Source organism: Anabrus simplex, chromosome 5 (genome assembly GCF_040414725.1).
Source record: "Anabrus simplex isolate iqAnaSimp1 chromosome 5, ASM4041472v1, whole genome shotgun sequence".
In the NCBI taxonomy this organism is placed as follows: Eukaryota; Metazoa; Arthropoda; class Insecta; order Orthoptera; family Tettigoniidae; genus Anabrus; species Anabrus simplex.
This window is the reverse complement of record NC_090269.1, coordinates 169,296,429-169,316,234: the sequence shown is the minus strand read 5'-3', so window position 1 is coordinate 169,316,234 and position 19,806 is coordinate 169,296,429. Positions and strand designations below refer to the sequence as shown.

Here is a 19,806-nt window from a genome sequence, read left to right as displayed (position 1 = left end):
ATAAATGCATGCTCCAAAAGCCTTCTCTGAAGCATCACTAAATCCAAACAAATCAAAAGAGCCAGAGCAATTCCCAGGATTTATGTTTCTCATAATTCTGATGTTGTTCAGTCTTTCTAATGACGTATAGTACTCGTTCCAAATCTGAAGGTGCTCTCGAGACAATGGCTGATCCCATTCAAATCCATCTACCCATAAGTGTTGCATCAACAACTTCCCTTTGATCAGTACTGGAGCCACGAGTCCTAGTGGATCAAAAATCTGTGCGATTTTGGAGGCGACTTCTCTTTTGGATCTTGGTGACTGCTTTGTCAGCTCAACTCGAAACTGAAGGCAATCTTGTGCTGAGTCCCAGAGGAGTCCAAGAGTCTTACCAGGTTCACCTTTGTCTAAAACCAGTAAAGTCCCTTCGTCGCTTTTGCTCTCCAAATCCTGCAAGATCTCTTTGCTGTTGGACCTCCATTTCCTCAAATGCATTCCACCACTCTTGAGTATATTTTGTATTTGCCGCCGTAGCCCGATCACGTCTTCTAGAATGTCTCCACCACTTAAGCAGTCATCCATATAAAAATCATCACGAATAGCCTTTGCTGCTGCTGGAAATTCATTTTCATGAAGAGTAGCCAATTCATTTAAGCATCTCATGGCATGGTAAGGTGCTGATGCTGTTCCATATGTTACTGTATTCAACTGGTAAATCCTCACAGGGGCTGAAGATTCCTCTTTCCACAAAATCTGCTGGAATGCTCGATCTTCAGGATGGATGAGGATTTGCCGAAACATCTTTTCCACATCTGCCGTCATGACGTACTTATGGCTGCGAAATCTAAGTACAATGTGAAAAAGATCTCGCTGTAAATTAGGTCCTGTCATGATCTTGTCATTGAGTGATGTCCCGAGTGATGTTTTTGCCGAGGCATCAAATACCACTCTGACCTTTGTGGTGTCACTATCTGGACGTACCACTGGTTGATGGGGTATGAAGTATGAATTTGGTACATCTTGATTTTGGTTTGTTTCAATCAAGCTCATATGCCCTAGTTTTTCATATTCATCCATGAAATCTGCATAAGCTGTCTTGAGTTCGGGGTGTCTGCTTAACCTCTTGACTAATGATTCTAGTCTGTTTAGTGCGTGCTTTCTTGATTCTCCGAGGATGACATCTGGCTTGATAGGGAGCCTTACGATGAATCTACCTGTTGTATCTCTCGAAGCGGTGTCCGTGAACTGTCTTTCACATATTCTTTCTTCTGATGTGTAATGTTGAATCTCCGGAATTGCTTCTTGTTTCCAAAATTTCTCCATCTGATCTGATAATTGTTGATTGCTAATTTTCATGCATGTTGTTGTTGATCCTTGTTTGTTCTCAAAAACTTCACCACCTATAATCCAGCCTAATCGGGTGTTTTGCAGAGCTGGTTGTCCTTCAGCTTCATTCTTGGGTGGACCTATGACTATTTTCCAATAAAGTCCTGCACCAATTAACATGTCGATGTCTCCAGGCTTGTTGAATGTTGGGTCTGCCAAGCGAATATCCTTTGGAATAATAATCTTGTCCTTCTTGATCTCCAACTGTGGCAATCGTCCTGTTATAGTTGGCAAAACTAGAAATTCTGCTTCCACCTCAAATCCGTCATTCTTTGAAGCGAGATGTACTCTTGTGATCCTTTTTGTTTCCACTTTGGAACAATCTACTCCAATGATCTGTGTGTTTGTCTTGACATTCGGTAAACCAAGTTTCTTATACAGACCTTCCTTTATTAGATTCGACTGAGATCCCGGATCCAGTAAGGCTCGGCATGTCATTCTTCTTCCGTGAACATCTTTCACATAAATTAAAGCTGTTGACAAAAGTATTTGTGATATTATTCCTTTCGCCAAGCTCACATTGAGTGAAGCAGGTGAATGCTGAGATTCGACACACAGGTTTATGGGCACTTGATTTTCTTTAACATTTTGTTTCTGTTCGTCATCTTCCTCAGCATGTAAAAGTGTGTTGTGATGAAGTCCACATTTCTTGCATTTTGATCCTCTGCAATTTCTTGCAATATGTCCTGGTTTCAAACAGTTATGACACTGTCCTTTTTCTCGAAGCAGTTTTCTTCTGTCTTCAACTGATCGTTTAATTAATTCTTCACATGTAAAAATGGGGTGACTTCCACCACACAGATTACAGCTTCCCTGAGTCGTCGTCATAACAACTTTCTTGCTAGGTTGTTTGTCCTTCGGATTTGCCTTTGTGTTCAATGCCTTGGTTTTGTTATGATTTAAAAGCATGTATGATTGGGAACGCTCAGTTAAAAATTTCAAGAAATCATCCAATGTTGGCATCTTCTCTGGAGTGTTGCCTTTCACCCTTTCCTGCCAGTCTCTTTGCTCAGTGAAATCCAGCTGCTTCTTTGCTAGATGAATAACCAATGTGTCCCAATATTGTACAGGTTGCTTCATTGCTTTTAATGAAGCCATGTGAGTTTGAATATGAAATTGTAATTGCCTGAGTGATTCAGATTTGTTCTCCTTAAAAACTGTAGGAAACTTGAAAAGTTCATCTAGATGTGTCTCGATTATCATCATTTGATTATCATATGTATCTACAAGCAAGTTCCACGCACTTGTGTAGTTTTCTTCTGAAATGGTAAAACCTTCAATGACTTTGCGTGCCTCGCCCTGCAGAAGACCGATCAGATACTGATATTTTTGGATATTTGTTAGTTGAGTATCATTATGAATGGTTGACTCAAAACTGTTCTTAAAAAGCAACCATTTTGTGAATTCGCCGTTAAATTCCGGTAATTTAATTTCTGGTAATTTATGTATTCTTCTGTTATGATGTTGTGGAACTTCCCGTTGATGAACGGCGTTGTTTACTGCCGTGTTCATTTGAGCTAGTAAATTATTTTGAACATCCTCTGCTTCATCTAATATCGTTTGCAGTTGTGTAACTGCGCGGAAATAAATAGATTCAAAAAGCTCTCGCTCTCCCTCACATTCGTCTTGAAACTGTAGTGCAGCTGTTTCATCAGTGATCTCTGTTTCCTCAATTTTAATTTGTACTTCTTCAAAAGAATTCCATAGCTCTTCACATTTTTTAATTCTAACCTTCGCCTCTGATTTTGACGTGTCATCTGTAATCGACTTTATTATTCTTGTTAACGTGCCTTTTACTCGACTACGCGATTGTTTCAATTTCGTTAGTTGCGACATATTTAAATTAAGGTTATGCTGTGAAAGTTCGAAAGGATTGCGTGAAGGTTATGTATAAGTTCAAAGGAATCGTGTTGCTGAATTGAGGTTATATGACAAAGGAATTTGGATCTTTTATATTTATGACAACAGGAGGATCAAAGGACTTCAATTATCATTATCTTCTTCTTCTACTTATTATTATTATGTTGATCACTGCATGTTTATGTTACGAAAACGTGCGCTGAGAGAAAGAGGCTACAATCTAAGAGTACCGTATGTATAGCAAGGATGGTGTATATGTCAAAGAGACTCACGCTCTCACGGAGATTCTTGCCTTGAGCGGTGAGGAGAATGTAAATCTTGAAATCTTGTCTTTACTTCTTTGGATGTACTAAGTACGAAAACTCGAATCGTACTTGCCTGATTACTGATTTATGCTGCAATCCGTTGAAGTTGTTGGCCTCAGCGGTCTGATCTTCGTTATGAACGAGAATGCAATATCCATGAATGATTCCACGAATTCGAGATGTGTTGTATTTTTGCTCCGATGCTTAACCTCAATTGCGACGCATTGTTTTCACTTCTGCATTTCACATTTCATGATCTTGCTTGTTTTGAACATCTCAGGTTATCGAGAGCCGTGCTGTTGGGCGCCAATGTTTGTTTTTGATTTTGAAGTAAAGCAACTTGGTGCCTTCAATACTTTATTGCATTTGATATGTCTTAATGATACGATATCACAACTTGATGACGGACATGACTGTTGCTTGCGTAACCATTTTCAACAATACAGAATCATCTGACCAATTGGAAATAGGCTTAGAAAGTGCCAACTTCAATTAATGAAATAATTTTACAAAAATGAAAAGTCTCTTCATAACACAGGTTATCCCTTGTAAGGCAGATCCTCCAAGGAGGATGGGCAGCATCTGCCATGTATGGGAATTGTATGCTTTTGTAGCGGAGTATTACGTTGTGTGCCGTGTGCGAGTTTTATGGATGTTGAAGACAGTACAAACATCCAGCCCCTGAGCCAGAAAATAACAATTTGAGGTGAAAATCTCTTCCGCGCCCGGGAATCGGTCCCGGGTCTGTGTGAACTGAAGGAAACTACGCTAACCATTCAGTCAAGGAGCAAGACACTCTCATATTTAAACCCCCATTAGCATTATCCAATCTTCGCTGTCGACCCTGACTACTATGCCGCTCAACGCTTTGTAAAATTTGTCAACTTCATCCTCATCTGCACCTTAACACGGCGAATAGACTGAGAGCTCTCGTCCTAATTCCTACAACTGTTAAATCTACCCACATCATTCGCTCATTTACGTGCCTAACAGAAAATATCTTATATCAAAAAAGGCTTTCACGGCCGCAGATCTTATAATTGTATCTCCAATGGGGGAGCATTTTTTAAACGGAGAAATCATTTCTCCTTTAGCAGGTTAGCAAACTTGATTTGCTAACACGGCGGGGCCACACAGTTTGGTCACTCTCTGTCACACTACGAATAGGGCTTCGGTGACAACTCTTTTTCACTTCTCCACGCTATTTTTTCGGCTGGGTGGCGCTCTTCTCTGCTCAGTCGGCCTAAGAACAGTCAAACGGGCAGACGCCTAGCTGGCTGTCGCCTATCCCTCACCATGTACACCTGTCTCATCAAAGGCGTGGACACATCCTTCACGGATTGGTTCATTTGTAATGAAGTTGATGGACACGGCCACTCGATCTGGGAAGTTGCACGGCTACAGGACAGATCTTCTAGACAGCCTTCGCCAGACGTCCTCGCCTTCTTCCGGGAACAGGCCCAAGTGGAGAACTTCATCACCGCTGGCGCCATCATCTCCGGTCGCCGGCACGAGGTGGTTCCGACTCCCGAGTATATCATCCGTGACCTGCGCTCCATTATGGACCCCCTTCTCACTGTTCCACCCCGTTCCTCCCGCCCGACGAGGTCCCCACCTCCTTCAACCTCCATTACGTTTACCAGCACCACTCCCACCTTCACCACTTCTGCCTCCACGCCCATGACTGCATCGCCCGTCTTTACCACGACTAGCCACTCTTCTCCTATCATGTCTACTTCCCCCATCTACCTATCTGTCTCTGTCCCGAGTCCAGTGCTACCCCCTGTCACCGTTTCGGCTGCCACCTCCGCCGCTCCGCCTGCTCGCCACGAATCCACACACGACGCAGCAACGCTACCTCTTCCACCGTCTCTGAGCTGCGTCATCCGTGGCATCGACCCGGCCATCCCAGAACAGGATATCCAGACCGAAATTCAACTGGCTGGTGTGGAGGCCCGTCGAGCGTTCCGTATCTTCAACGATCACGGCCCAATGTTCATGGTCCGTCTTCAGCTCTCGTCTACCGCCGCCGTTGACCAACTGCTCACCACTGGCGTCCGTCTTCGCGGAAGAACTTATCGAGTAGAACCTTCCCGCTCCCCTCCCCGCCCTGTCGGTTCTTCTTCTCCAAACCCTTCTTCACGCCCACCACCAGTCCCGCCGCCCACTCCCCCGCCACCGCCACCACTTAACGTCCCCGCTCCGCCGCCCATTCATTTTCTCCCGCCCCTCCCGATATTGGACCTTCTCCGTTTACTCGCTACTTCCGTCACCAACATGACCACAACCCTGTCCTACCTTCTCTCACAACATTACCCTCCTCCTGTCTCCAACTTCCTACCACACCCACTCATTACTCCAGCTCAATATATATAATGTAACTCTCTGTACTATTCTTTATATTCCTGTCTCTTCATCCATTTGTTATACTCTTCTGTACCTATCTGTATAACAGCGTATCCTCATTCGTTCTTCTCCTACTTTTCCCTTACGTATGTATATACATACCACTAAATATATTGTTTTTTCTTTCATATATGTATATTGTACACGGCCTAAGAGCTACTTTGTATAGCTGACGGCCCGCCTACCCATCGGGTAGGAATGAAATAACCTTGTGAAAAAAAAACAGTTTGGTCTGCCACTGCTAAGCAGAGTCCTGGAGGGGCGTGCCATTCCAGCTGATGAGTCCAAATGGCACGTCAGGACGAAACTCTGCATAATGCACACGGCCTAACCACCCAAAAGCTGGTTCTATTGCTGTGATTATAAGATCTGCGGCCGTGAAAGCCTTTTTTGATATTGTATCTCCAATGGGGGAGCATTTTTAAACGGAGAAATCATTTCTCCTTTAGCAGGTTAGCAAGCTTGATTTACTAACACGGCGGGGCCACACAGTTCGGTCATACACATACGTCACTTCCACAGGGCTTCGGTGACAACTCTCCACGCCATTTTTTCGGCTGGGTGGCGCTCGTCTCTGCTCAGTCGGCCCAAGAACAATCAAACGGGCAGACGCCTCGTTGGCTGTCGCCTCCCCACCATGTACTCTTGCCTCATCAAGGGCGTGGACTCGTCATTTTCTCCCACTTCCATCCGCGATGAAATTCGCCGCACTGGGACGCATGTGGACGCAGTTCTTCGCCTCCAGGATGGCCTCTCCGGACAACCTTCTCCGGATGTCGTCGCCTTCTTCCGCTTTCCAGGCCCACCGCTCGGCATCATTGAACATGGCATACGACTCTATGATACCGACTACACTGCGGTCGCTACTCCGGAGCATCTTCTACAGCAAATGCTTTCCAATCCTGATTTCCCCATCTCTCCTACCATACCTCCCATCGTTACACACTCCACCCCCACCTTCACTACTACTACCACCTTCACCACCGTCACCACTTCTGTCCATTCTGCTCCGCGTACTTCCACCTGCACAGTTTCGTCCTGTCACCCCTCTTCTATCATGTCTGCCCCCGTTCCCCCCCCCCTGCCCATTCGCAGCCCCCTCCTGCTTCTTTCACTGATGCCACTATCGCAACTCCACCCCTCTCCCCCCGCACTGTAGACTCCTCCGACCCCGCTCTAGACCGACCTTCGTCAGCGAGTTGTGTCATCCGTGGCCTGGACCCTGCACTCACCGAGCGTGACATCCTGGTTAATCTGACCTCCGCCGGCGTTCCAGCCCGTCGAGCGCTTCGCATCTACAACTCCAGCGGCCCGACCTTCATGGTTCGTCTCCAAGTCTCCTCACCAGCCGACGTCGACCGCCTCATCACCACCGGCGTCCGATTTCGCGGACGAACGTATCGAGTGGAGCCTTCTCGCTCCCCACCCCGCCCAGCTCGTTCCGCTCCCCTTCCCACACCTCCTCGCCCTCCGTCCGCCCCGCCACCCCAGCCGCCCCCTCCAGAGATCCCCTTACCCGCTCCGCAACCTCCCTTCTTCCTCCCACCCCTCCCGACCCTGGACCTCCTTCGCCTTCTTGCCACCTCCCTTACCAACATTACCAACTCCCTTTCCTACCTTCTCTTTCAATAATACACCCCCCCCTTCCACCCACTTTCTCCCCGCACCGTATCTGTAATTCTCTTATGTATATCTCTGTAATTCACTGTCACGTGCGCCCGAGATACCTCCGTTTTCAATAAAGTCATTCGTCCCCATTTTCCCTGCTGTTCGTAGGGTTTGGCCTTCGCGGGGTGCATTGCGGGTTTCGCCCTGGTTTCTCCGCCTTGTTGTGCCGGTGCCCTTACGCCAGTCTCTTTCATTTTTTTCCTCTTCCGGTGTGTACGACACACGCCCACTCGTACCTAGTTTCTCTCTCTACCTTTTGTCTCTCTACGGCCTAAGAGCTCCTCAGTTGAGCTGATGGCCCGCCCCTCCTCTTTTGACGAGGGGAATGAAATAACTTGTTTAAGTAAGTAAGTAACAGTTCGGTCTGCCACTGCTAAGCAGAGTCCTGGAGGGGCGTGCCATTCCAGCTGATGAGTCCAAATGGCACGTCTGGACGAAACTCTGCATAATGCACACGGCCTAACCACCCAAAAGCTGGTTCTATTGCTGTGATTATAAGAAAATGTCTTGCGTGCAATAGCACTCCTAAATGAACAGTCCTACCCCACACTCAGCCCTTTCCTTTTTAACACCTGTTAAGAATAATTTATTATCTTCTATCCCTTTCTCGTTATCTTCCCTCACCCGATTATCTTTAACTCCTAACACATCCAGACGCATCTCATTTACTGACTCAGCTACTTATACTTTCTTTCTTCCGTAAGTCCCGTTAGTATTTATTAGGGATGGGCATGAGCGCAGCTCGAGCGTCTCGAGTGTCTCGAGCTGAAGACGTCACTGCTCGATCTAGGTCGAGCAGTACTCGAGCAGGAGTATGGCCAGCCATCTATGAGTGATTACCTTGTACTAAATCAGATGAGTGGCAATCTTCTTTGCTCTTTTAATACTAATGAAATGAAACCAGTGTGTGTACAGGAACACAACTGAACAAACTATATCCTCACCCGGCAATTTCAGAAATAGCTTGTTACATTTCGTACCATGAAAATAATATTTATAATGATACCGCCTTAACATTATTAACGGAATACATCGAATCCCTTACACAGCATAGGAGTATATGGATTATATGCTTGTTATCCTAGAGTAATATTATCGCCTGAGAAATGATACGGCGTAATATGTAAGTAAGTCCGCCTCTGTGGTGTAGTGGTTAGCGTGATTAGCCGCCACCCCCGGAGGTCCGGGTTCGATTCCCGGCTCTGCCACGAAATTTGAAAAGTGGTACGAGGGCTGGAACGGGGTCCACTCAGCCTCGGGAGGTCAACTGAGTAGAGGTGGGTTCGATTCCCACCTCAGCCATCCTCGAAGTGGTTTACCGTGGTTTCCCACTTCTCCTCCAGTCAAATGCCGGGATGGTACCTAACTTAAGGCCACGGCCGCTTCCTTCCCACTCCTAACACCTTTCCTATCCCATCGTCGCCATAACACCTATCTGTGTCGGTGTGACGTAAAACCAAGAGCAAAAACCCAGTTATATTATATCGGACGCAGGACTTCAGGTCTGTTAACATTTTTTTATTATGTAGGAGGAATAGTAAATATAGCATTATAATAAAACTGAACAGAATATATTATTAAAATGATACATACAATGTTCAGAAGAACCAAAAATGGAAGTAGCGACCAAGTAACGAAAGGAAATCCACACAAATACTATCACTATGCAGAGCTCATCGCTATGTCGAGCAGTTACTTCCATTTGAAAAAAAAAAGTAATTCAGGGCATATATGGATTTAATAAACTGATGCGTCCACTATGACTTACGGTACGTATGTATTTCTGTAGAATGGACGCTATCGCTAATGACTCTACTTCTACTCTACGCGTAGTGCCGGAAGGTGAATATCAACGTGAATGAGTGCAGACGGAATTGTGGCTCGAGTCCTAACACACACTCCTCCTTAGCGCACATGCAAGCCTACGTCACGAGGGAATTCCGTGTTGCTCGATCTGGCTCGACCACGCTCGACACACCAGTTCGTGACGTCAGCACTCGAGCCTGCTCGAGCAGGCGATCGAGTGGCCTATCCCTAGTATTTATAACTCTCCACCGAATTCCATTTTGTTCGCCGAGATGTCTCGCTTGTCAAACTGAAGTAGAACACCGTCACTTCCATAGATCCGAGGCTTGCTTGAAACGTTCTGAACTTGGTAAATCTGTGAGATCTCTCCTCTAACGCGTTAGAGACTTCCACTAGACTGCATAGACCTAAACTCCCGAACACAAGGAATGCCATGTCTCGACTCTCAAGACCACTTACTAGACTTGCAATTCAGCAGTATTAACGGACGTAACTGCACCGCTCTATTCACAACAACTGAGGGGTCCAGTGAGGGAGGGAGCTATGCAGCAACACTTGAAAAATAGAATTTTAGTTATTTCTAGTAAATTCCTCTCATCTGTTGTCAATCTTGTGAACTAGAACTGCGTGGCATAGCTAGCAACCGCGCATTCTGCCACACAGTTTCTAAGTTCTGTAAGACACAACACTCAATTTATTCCCATTTCTTGCCAAAGTGGCACAGCTTCCTCTCTCACTAGACTCCTCAATTGTTCCGCACAGACTCCACGTCGGTCTACAGTCCACGGCAATACACATTACACAATACTGCGTACTCCAGCACCGCGATACTCGGACACTGACTTTTAGAACACCCAACACATGCTCGACATACGAACAACAACAACAACAACAACAAGTCGTTTGCGGCGCCCTGTATTTATATATCGGTTGATAAAGTACTGGAATCTTCGCTAGAGTGGGAAAGTTCTCGTTCCTCGTTCCAGAAGGCCCATGGGGAAACTGAATGAAAGCACAATTCAATGAGAGGCCGACCATGCCCTCCAGGCTGGTTGGGACGTCTCCGGTCTGACTCACTAAACTTCTCCCCCTGTGGGAGGGGGCGATAGATTAAAATCCACAGACAGACAGACAGACAGACAGACAGACAGACAGACAGACAGACAGACAGACAGACAGACAGACAGACAGACAGACAGACAGACAGACAGACAGACAGACAGACAGACAGACAGACAGACAGTATGGTTCCAGTGTATGGGATCCTCACCAGGATTACTTGATTCGAGAATGAGAGAAACCCCAAAGAAATCAGCATGATTTGTTCTGGGTGATTTGCGACAAAAGAGTAGTGACGAAAATGTTCCAAACTTCGGGCTGAGAGGACTTGGGAGTAAGGAGACGAGCTACTCGACTAAGCGGGATGTTCCGAGTTGTCAGTGGAGAAATGGCGTGGAATGATATTAGCGGAGGAATAAGATTGAGTGGTGTTTTCCAAACAGGAAACGACTAATTGGGGCAAATAATATTCGTTTACAGGAAGAGGAGCTTGTGATTACAATAATTTTCCAAGGGAGATACTGAATACATTTCCAACTTATTCGAAAGTATTTTAGAAAATACTAGGTAAACAACCGATAGGAAACCTCCCACCTGGGTGTCTGCCTAAACGCATATCAGGGATTACTGATTGATTGATTGATTGATTGATTGATTGATTGATTGATTGATTGATTGATTGATTGATTGATTGATTGATTGATTGATGACAAAAATGAACCGCCTGTTTTCGACTTTTGATTTGTATACATATTCCGAGTTAAATAAGTCTTATTATTATTATTATTCTTCCACTTCTCCCACACCTGTGGGGTCGTGGGTACGACCTGTGTCACACAAGTGGATTTGGCCCTGTTTTACGGCCGGATGCATTTCCTGAAGCCAACGCTGTATGGAGGAATGTAATCACTATTGTGTGTTTCTCGCTGGTGGTTGGTAGTGTATTGTGTTGTCCGAATATTAAGATGAAAGTGTTGGAACAAGCACAAACCCCCAGTTCCCGAGCCAGAAGAATCAATCGGACACGATTAAAATCCTCGACCCAGCCAGGAATCGACATATGATGTCTAGAGATAAAATTATAGTATTACTTACATAGATGTTTCCTATTCCCTTTGTACCTATAAACAATTTATTGCACCCATTGTCAAAACGTTCATAAAACCTGGATGCAAAAATCATTGTAACTAAATTTGAAATTTGATTACCAATTTGAAGATGAGAATCTTCAGACTTAGTATAAAAGCCGCTAAATTTGCAAGACTCGCAAACGAAGCTCTAATGTCACAGCCAGCCTCATCAACCAACACTGTCAATGAATGAGATACATTCTCCTTTCTGTAGACTTGTGCACGTTCTCGATAAGATATAGCCGTGATATACTCGTTAGAATATATTAAATGGTTGACACTTACCGTGGCGGGATCCAGTGGTAATTTCGGCTGTGTATCAACGCTAGGGGATGCCCGAGCTCGCAAACGGGGAGAGTCTGCTCCGGGCGGCACTTCGGCGGACTGTGGACGGCGGATCGGTGAGGAATCTGAAACAAAAATTATCGTATTTCCTTTTTCCTGCATGCATTTTTAAGAAAACGAAATTAGACCTCCTCTGACATATAATGCTAAACCCCACATTGATCATCTTAAAAGAGCCGTGGCACTGCAGTTCTAACGTTATTACAAATCGTTATTCCATGTTGCAGCAGGCTTGTGTTCCAGTTTCCTGAAAGAGTGCATTGATAAAAATATCTATCTTCTATGTATATATATATATAAAATAAGAGTTTTAACCGTACATTGCTCAGAATTTGAAAACAATGGCATTTCTGCATCGGTCATGTCCATAGTAACAAGAAAATGCACTTTTTACTTTTTCGTAATTTCTCTCTGTCTGTCTACCTGTCTGTCTGCATGTATGTATGTATGTACACGCAGCACGAGAAAACGGCTGAAGATAATTTATTGAAAATCGGTATGTAAAGTTGGGGAATGAGCCACTATAATCTAGGCTATAAATAATTTTATTCACGCTGAGTAAAATGGTAGTATAGGGGGAAGCCTACAATTCAATTCTCAAAAATTTGTATTATTAGTGGTCCTATCGATAAATACTAAGTTATATAACTAAAGTTATATAGAATTAAATTTCCGATCATTTATGTCATACATTGTTACCGTACACGCTTTGATAACACAGATATTCATGAATTAGTATTTTTGTTGACAAGTCCATATCGACGCCGAGCCACGAGAAAATGGGTTAACATAATTTAATGAAAGTCGGTATATAGAGTCGGGGAATAAGAAACTACAGTCTACTGTAAGTTATAAACAATTATATTCGCCCTGGATAAAATTGTAGTTTAGAGGAAGGCGCCTAGAGTCGGGAAAAAACTAAATGTGAAGGCCTACAATATCGAAAGCGCGTAACATTGATCAACAATAACATTGCATTGACCATTGTTATGATGTTCTTTGTCTCCTATGCTGCCACTGGACTCTGATAGATGAGATTACTGATGCTTACCGAGTATAACAACCTGACTGAATATTGGCGGGAAATAGCTGGGAATTTAGAAAACTTTCTTCTTTAGCGTGTCATTCCTCTGGTTCATACATTTTCTGATACTGCTGGTACGTAACATACTGGTTCATCATAGTATTCCAGCTATTCGATCTGACACACTGTTTTGAATGAGCAGTGTGCACACTTAAGACAGAGGCCCACTTAGGCCTATTTCAAATTATAGCACCACAATTCACTAAATTACTCAAAATTCAACCCTGAAAAGAGCCGTTTCTTAAGGAAAACTTCTTCCTCTATACTTTCATTAAATTCTACATTCATTTTTTTCCAAATTAGCATTGAAGAGAGGGTTTCTCCTCTAGGTTGGCGGAAAAATTTGCCTCCAAGTGGGATAGCCGCCAGTGTAATGAAGTGAGATTTTCCGACTCGTCGGGTACTCCTAGGAAACAGATTAGTAAAAATGCATAGTTTTTGACCTGGGACTCTCCACTATTCAACCCCTCCCCCCCACCAAGCCGAAAAGACGGAAGCACATTTAAATAGGCTTTTCCTTCGGTTGGTAATTGATGCAGTGCTCTATTTAAGTAAGGAAGATCGTGTGTGGTTTTTAATTTCATCGAGTATTTCATGCGAAAGCATTGCTTTCAATCGCGCCGTTCCAACTGACGTCATTGTATTGACCTGTGTTCATTCAGTCGGGGAAACTACTAAGACAGTCTTCCTAAGGATATAAAAAGGCAGGTTGGAGAGTTGGAGAGTGAGCGTCTGCCTTTATAATGAAAACTCCCCAACGTGATTGTGACTTATGGTAGGCAAGCAGGCCTACCATTACAATGCAAATTTCCTAAGCCAGTCTTCGTATGAGAAAGTACGTTTGATGACTTCCCCGTCGCGTTTCTAGGGCGTTAAGAGCTATGCAATTTAATGCAATCTTGCTGACAGCATGTACACTAGCTGACCTAGAATTTATACAATGTAGAATTCCGTAGCGAAGCACGGGTACATCAGCTAGTACGTGATAAAAGTACCTTCAATAGAGTAGAATGGCATTTCCACTGGCTTCTAACCAAGGTGGCTGTGGTTTACATCCCGTATAATGCATGAGAGAATTTTGAATACATTCAGTACGTGTGATTTACTCTCCACGTAAAACTGGAAGTCCCTTAGTTAAGATCACGATATCAATAGTCATTTAAAACAATCAATCAATCAATCAATCAATCAATCAATCAATCAATCAATCAATCAATCAATCAATCAATCAATCAATCAATCAATCAATCAATCAATCAATCAATCAATCAATCAATCAATCAATCAATCAATCAATCAATCAATCAATCAATCAATCAATCAATCAATCAATCAATCTAGAGCTGTCACCTATCAGTTGTTTACCTGGTCTTTTCTTCAATCTCTTTGTTCTTTTTTCCTTTCTTAAACCGTTTATAATCCAGGGTTGGTTTTTTTCCTCGGTGTCAGCGAGGGATCCCACTTCTACCGCCTGAAAGGCACTGTCCTGGAGGGCGAGACTTAGGGTCAAGGATACAACTGGGAAGGAGGACCAGTGCCTCGCCCAGGCGGCCTCACCTGCTATACTGAACTTGGGCTTTGTGAGGGGGATGAGAATGTTGGAAGGGATAGACAAAGAAGGGAGCAGCCGTGGCCTTAAGTTAGTACCATCCCGGCATTTGCCTAGAGGAGAAGTGGGAACCACGGAAAACCACTTCAAGGACGACTGAGGTGGGAATCGAACTCCCTTCTACTCATTTGATCTCCCGAGGATGAGTGGACCCCGTTCCAGCCCTCCTACCACTTCTTAAATTTCGTGGCAGAAACGGGAATCGACCACGGCCTCAGGGGTGGCAGCTAATCACGCTAACCACTACACCACAGACGCAGACCTTTTCTTACATGTTTAAAAAATATTGGAAATTTATTGAACTTGTTAAATTATTCCAATCCCTATTTCCCCTTCCTGTAAACGAGTGCTTCCTCCAGTTTGTCCTCTTGAATTCGAACTTTATGGACATATTATGACATTTCCTACTGTAAAAGAATCCCTTCAAACTTATTCCTCTACTAATGTATTTGCAAGCTATCATAGCTCGGAATATTTCCGCTTTGCCGAGCAGCTCGTTTCCTTACTTTCAGTTCTTCCCGGCCCAAACTTTGGAACATTTTCGTAACTACTGTTTTGTCGGTTTTCACCCAGAACAAATGGCGATGCTTTCCTTAGGACCTTCTCCTGTTCTCGAATCAAGTATTCCTGGAACCATTCTCTAAATGGGATCTTATCAGTGACTTGTAAGCGAATTCTTTTACAATCTTACTACAACCACAAAATACATATGAAGAGATCTGTAATCTTCATTTTCGGCCCCGTTTAACTGATCACCACAATTGCGATCTTTCTGTATATTAATACCTAGTTTCATACAAGAACCCATGAGTTAGTTTCACCCCATCAACGCAGTAATTAAAACTGAGAAGACTTTAAGATCCATCCGACCGAGCGACTTGTCAATACAGTGGGCCACGCCGCGGTGAGCTCGCTTTCGGTAGAATATGGTTCGAACCCCACCGGTGAAAATGGCATTGTAAATGAACATCAAGACATCCATTGTTCTACACTCATTGCACAACAAAGGGATATCACAACTAGACGTGACGCAATAAAAACAAATGCATTGATTCATAATCAATTGTAAGCGCCAGTTTTTGGAAAAATGATCCGTTATGCGTGGTTTGTCGCAGACTTATTGCCAACACGTGAAATATTCATTAATGTTAACGACGTTTCTTTCTCGAGTGATATTCCCATCCGGAAATGTAACTATGGCAAAGCCGCCTTCGCGCGGTGCTCGTTGTGTGTGAAATTTCTGTATTTCGAATGTTTCTATGATCATCAAGGGGAATGCGCCGTATCTCCTTAAGCGTTAATATAAGAATGAACTTACAAAACATTGTAATCTCTGAAAAATACTATATATGTTATATATATATATATATATATATATATATATATATTGTGAAACCCAGTTGTAATTTTACAATCAACATAATGCCCTTGTATCCACGAACTTGATAAGAAAGGTTCGTGTACTAAACGTCAATGGACATGCATAGAAAAATGAAACAACAACAACAACAACAACAACGAAAAAGGAAATAGTTCATCGGGATTTGAACATAGGGCGCAAAAATGGGAAAATGAAGCGCTGCGCGATGAAAGTCCTGTAATTTTTACCAGATCAACTGAGTTGATTCCGAAGTACAACTAGTGTAGTTATAAGTTTGCGTTTGAGCGATTGTGATTTCGAACCCCAGTGTGAGGAGTCCGGAATTTTCACTCGATGGAGAAGGTGCATACGGAGCGAAACGTGATATATGTGGATGTAAACAAAAATACAATTCCTGTTGTATTGCATCCACTGGAAAAAATAAGTCAGCGCATATTAACACTGACTCACCGAGACAGTGAAGTACTACAAGAAGCCCTCAATCAAATGGGCAGATCTGATTCGACGTCTAAATGTAAATCAATAAAAACAGACTACTAACACTTCCAAGACCCAGTATATGCCGTCAACCAATCGTTGTTTTAGAAAATACGAGGGGCGTACTACACTGCCTGAAAAAAATTAGTACACCCGGAAAGACGACATCAATTTTGATCTGATGACGGCAGGTGCCACCTGGTGGATAGTAGATGTACTGATAATGGATTCAACGTCGTCCGCCAACAGATACCGTAGTGACATAGCTGCCAGGTCGCCATCTGCGTGCATCCTTTAATAGGGAATGTTTACAGCCATACGGCTCAGTGTGATGTAAACACGCGTCATGCCATGGAGAAGCTTTCGCGCTTCCTGTAGCCAACTGAGTGAGTTTGACAGGGGTCTTCCGATGGCGTGATTGTCACACAAGTCGGCCGAGCTGCGTCAGTTGTGCAACGATGTTGGTTGCAATGGTCAAGTGAACATTCTCACACTAGTAGACGAGCTTCTGGATGTCCACGCAGCACAGAGGTCCGCCAAGATCGTCGTATTGTAAGGGCAGCAGTGGCAGATTGTACAGCTACGACAGCACAGATAAGAGGATTTGTCAGCCTAGAATTGTTAACACGAACTGTTGCCAACCGGTTACTAGCAGTGGGACTACGGGCACGCACATCTCTAGTCCGTCTTCCACTCACGTCACAGCAACGACGTGCACGGCTCGACTGGTGCCGTCAGAGGATCACTTGGAAGATGGAATGGCGGGCCGTGGTCTTCAGCGATGAAAACAGATTCTGACTGCACGTAAGTGATGGTCGTTTGAGCGTACGACGTAGACCTGGCGAGTGCTATCTCGTAGAGTGCATTTGTCCAAGACACACTGGCCCCATACCAGGCCTTATGGTCTGGGGTGCAATAAGCTTTAACTCACGTTCACCTTTGGTGTTAGTGGAGGGAACGCTGACCAGCGCTCGGTACGTGCAGAATGTTGTAAGACCCGTTCTTTTGCCATTCATACAAAAGGGAGGTAATGTGTTGTTCCAACAGGATAATGATCGACCACACACTGCGTGTAAAACTCAACGTGCTCTGCAAGATGTGCAGCAACTTCCCTGGCCAGCACGATCTCCGGACTTGTCTCCCATCGAGCACATGCGAGATATGATTGGACGACAACTGACACGTGAGACTCGTCAACACACAACTCTTGCAAAACCATGTGAACAGGTCGAACAGGCGTGGAATAATGTATCCCAATAGTACTCACCATCTGTATGAGCGAATGGATGCCAGGATCAGCGCCTGCATTGCCGCCCGTGGAGGATACACCATGTACTAAAATGGGTGTTTCAGCAAGGATCGACACCTGGTTCCTCAGTACCACTTGAGCTATTGATCTGTAGATGTAATCATTTATGTACTCCATATGCACTGTTTCAAGAATAAATGTTGAGCGAATTGGAAAACTCTAAGAGGATGTACTAACTGTTTCTTCCACAGTGCATTTTTTTTCCGGTCACGAAAGCCCGGAATGACGACCGAGAGGATGTGTCGTGCTGACCACACGGCCCCCGTAATCTGCAGGCCTTGGGGCTGATCAGCAGTCGCTGGACAGGCCAAAACCCTTTTAAGGGTGTTAAGTGCCGTGGGGGGTATATTGTTATACACTTTATTTTTTGTACGTCCGGGTATAGTTCACATTTCACTTTTGAAGTTGGTGACGTGGAACTAGTGTCCTGTTCTACCGTTTGAAAGCAGCACATGCACAAGTGCTAACGAATGCACTCGTCATAGCCATTTCATAACAGCACTGTCAGCGTAGGAGCATAGTAATGGAGCCATGTCGCATCACCAGTCACAAGCCTAGCCATGAAGTCGGCTGGATCTTGACGACACGCCCCTGCTTTTCGTCTGCAGACAAGAGTCTAGACACCCGATTGTAAGTCGCCGTGCACGATCAACTGCAGGGTCTTTCGGCTAATTCCCGTGGTTGCCTCCATTTCCGTAAATGTGATGCATTTGTTTCCTTGGATGGCCTGTTCGACCCGGCCAATGTTGACTGGTGTTGACACTGTCACATTGCTTCCAGAACTGGTTTTCTTGTCCATCGATGTGCGCCCTGTTTTCGAACCTCCCCTCCCCCCAGTTGTAAACTGTTTTCCGTGACGGCGTATATTCTCCACAGACTGCCACCAAGCGCCGATGAATTCCTGCAGTGGAATAGCAACCAAGTCGTATAGCGCTGTCCCTGACGGTTGCTTTCCATGTTGTCTTCTCCTACGCTGACAGTGTTGTTATGTGTACCGGGCGGTACACCTCCATGCCGCTCATTCAAATATTGCGCCAATTTAAACTCCTCTACAGGAGAAGTTTGGAACCTTGAAAACTGAACTAATTCTACTATTTCTTAAAAGATGTCACTACGGTAAATGGTGTAATTTTGAAGTGTTCTGAACTGTGTCTATTTCGATTTGTGTTTGTTTATTCCGTATCAACAAGTGTGGATATTCTCTTCTAGATGTCTCTACAGAGAAAAACTAGGATTACGCACTCTGTTGCAAAGTAATGAAACTTCTTGAAGAAGTTTTGTGTTCATAAGTTTTTGACAATACTAAATTTTGTGCTGTGATTTGTGGGTTGGCAACATTAATCATTTCTACCCGCTCGTTTTGAATTTAGCCAATCCCGAATTTCTCTAATTAATTTTTGACCAATAACGTATGTCTTCTCCGATATGGATATGTTGCTTTAAGCTATCCAATAAAGTTGAGGGGGTGTGTGTACTCATTCTTGAAAGGTCTCGAATGTTCTGCGAGGGTATTTAAACTGCTGATTTTCTTGTCTCGGTGCCACTTCATCGACATCTTGCTTAGTGTGTGATTAGGTAGCAGGGGGCGGGAAGCGCCACGTTCTTCAGGCAGCAGTTCATCCACAAGGTAATGGCCGTTTAATAACTTCATTTCTTGCAAGCTCAGCAGTTTAACCCTCGGGGCAGATTAGAAACTTTTCTCATGTAACCTATCTTTAAAATGGAATAGACATTTGGTAAAAATTTCGTCTCTTTAACTACAAATTGGGATAGAGAGTGCCTAACCCTCTCGAGCTCCCACTCATATTGTTTTGAGGTGACTACGTTTTCATAACCGTTTTTCTTCTCTTCGTAATGTAATAAAGTTTTCTTATCGTGTCATCTCCTTAGTATGGGATTAGCCCTTGCGTAAGCGGCCTAGTGCCAAGTAGGTTTTAAAAGTGTATTAGGAGTGCAAGCTTCGCCTCCATTCTATTTTGTATTATGGGCCAGTAACTTA

At 44.2% G+C, this 19,806-nt stretch overlaps 1 protein-coding gene across 1 annotated transcript in view; it reads right to left on the bottom strand.

Moving 5' to 3' along the window:
• Mctp (multiple C2 domain and transmembrane region protein) overlaps positions 1 to 19,806 on the bottom strand; it is a 1,410,470-nt gene that overhangs the window by 1,161,033 nt on the left and 229,631 nt on the right. Inside the window, exon 3 of the mRNA XM_068227784.1 lies at positions 11,888 to 12,012. Coding sequence (XP_068083885.1) covers positions 11,888 to 12,012 — 125 coding nt within the window. The remainder of the gene's footprint in view (positions 1 to 11,887; positions 12,013 to 19,806) is intronic.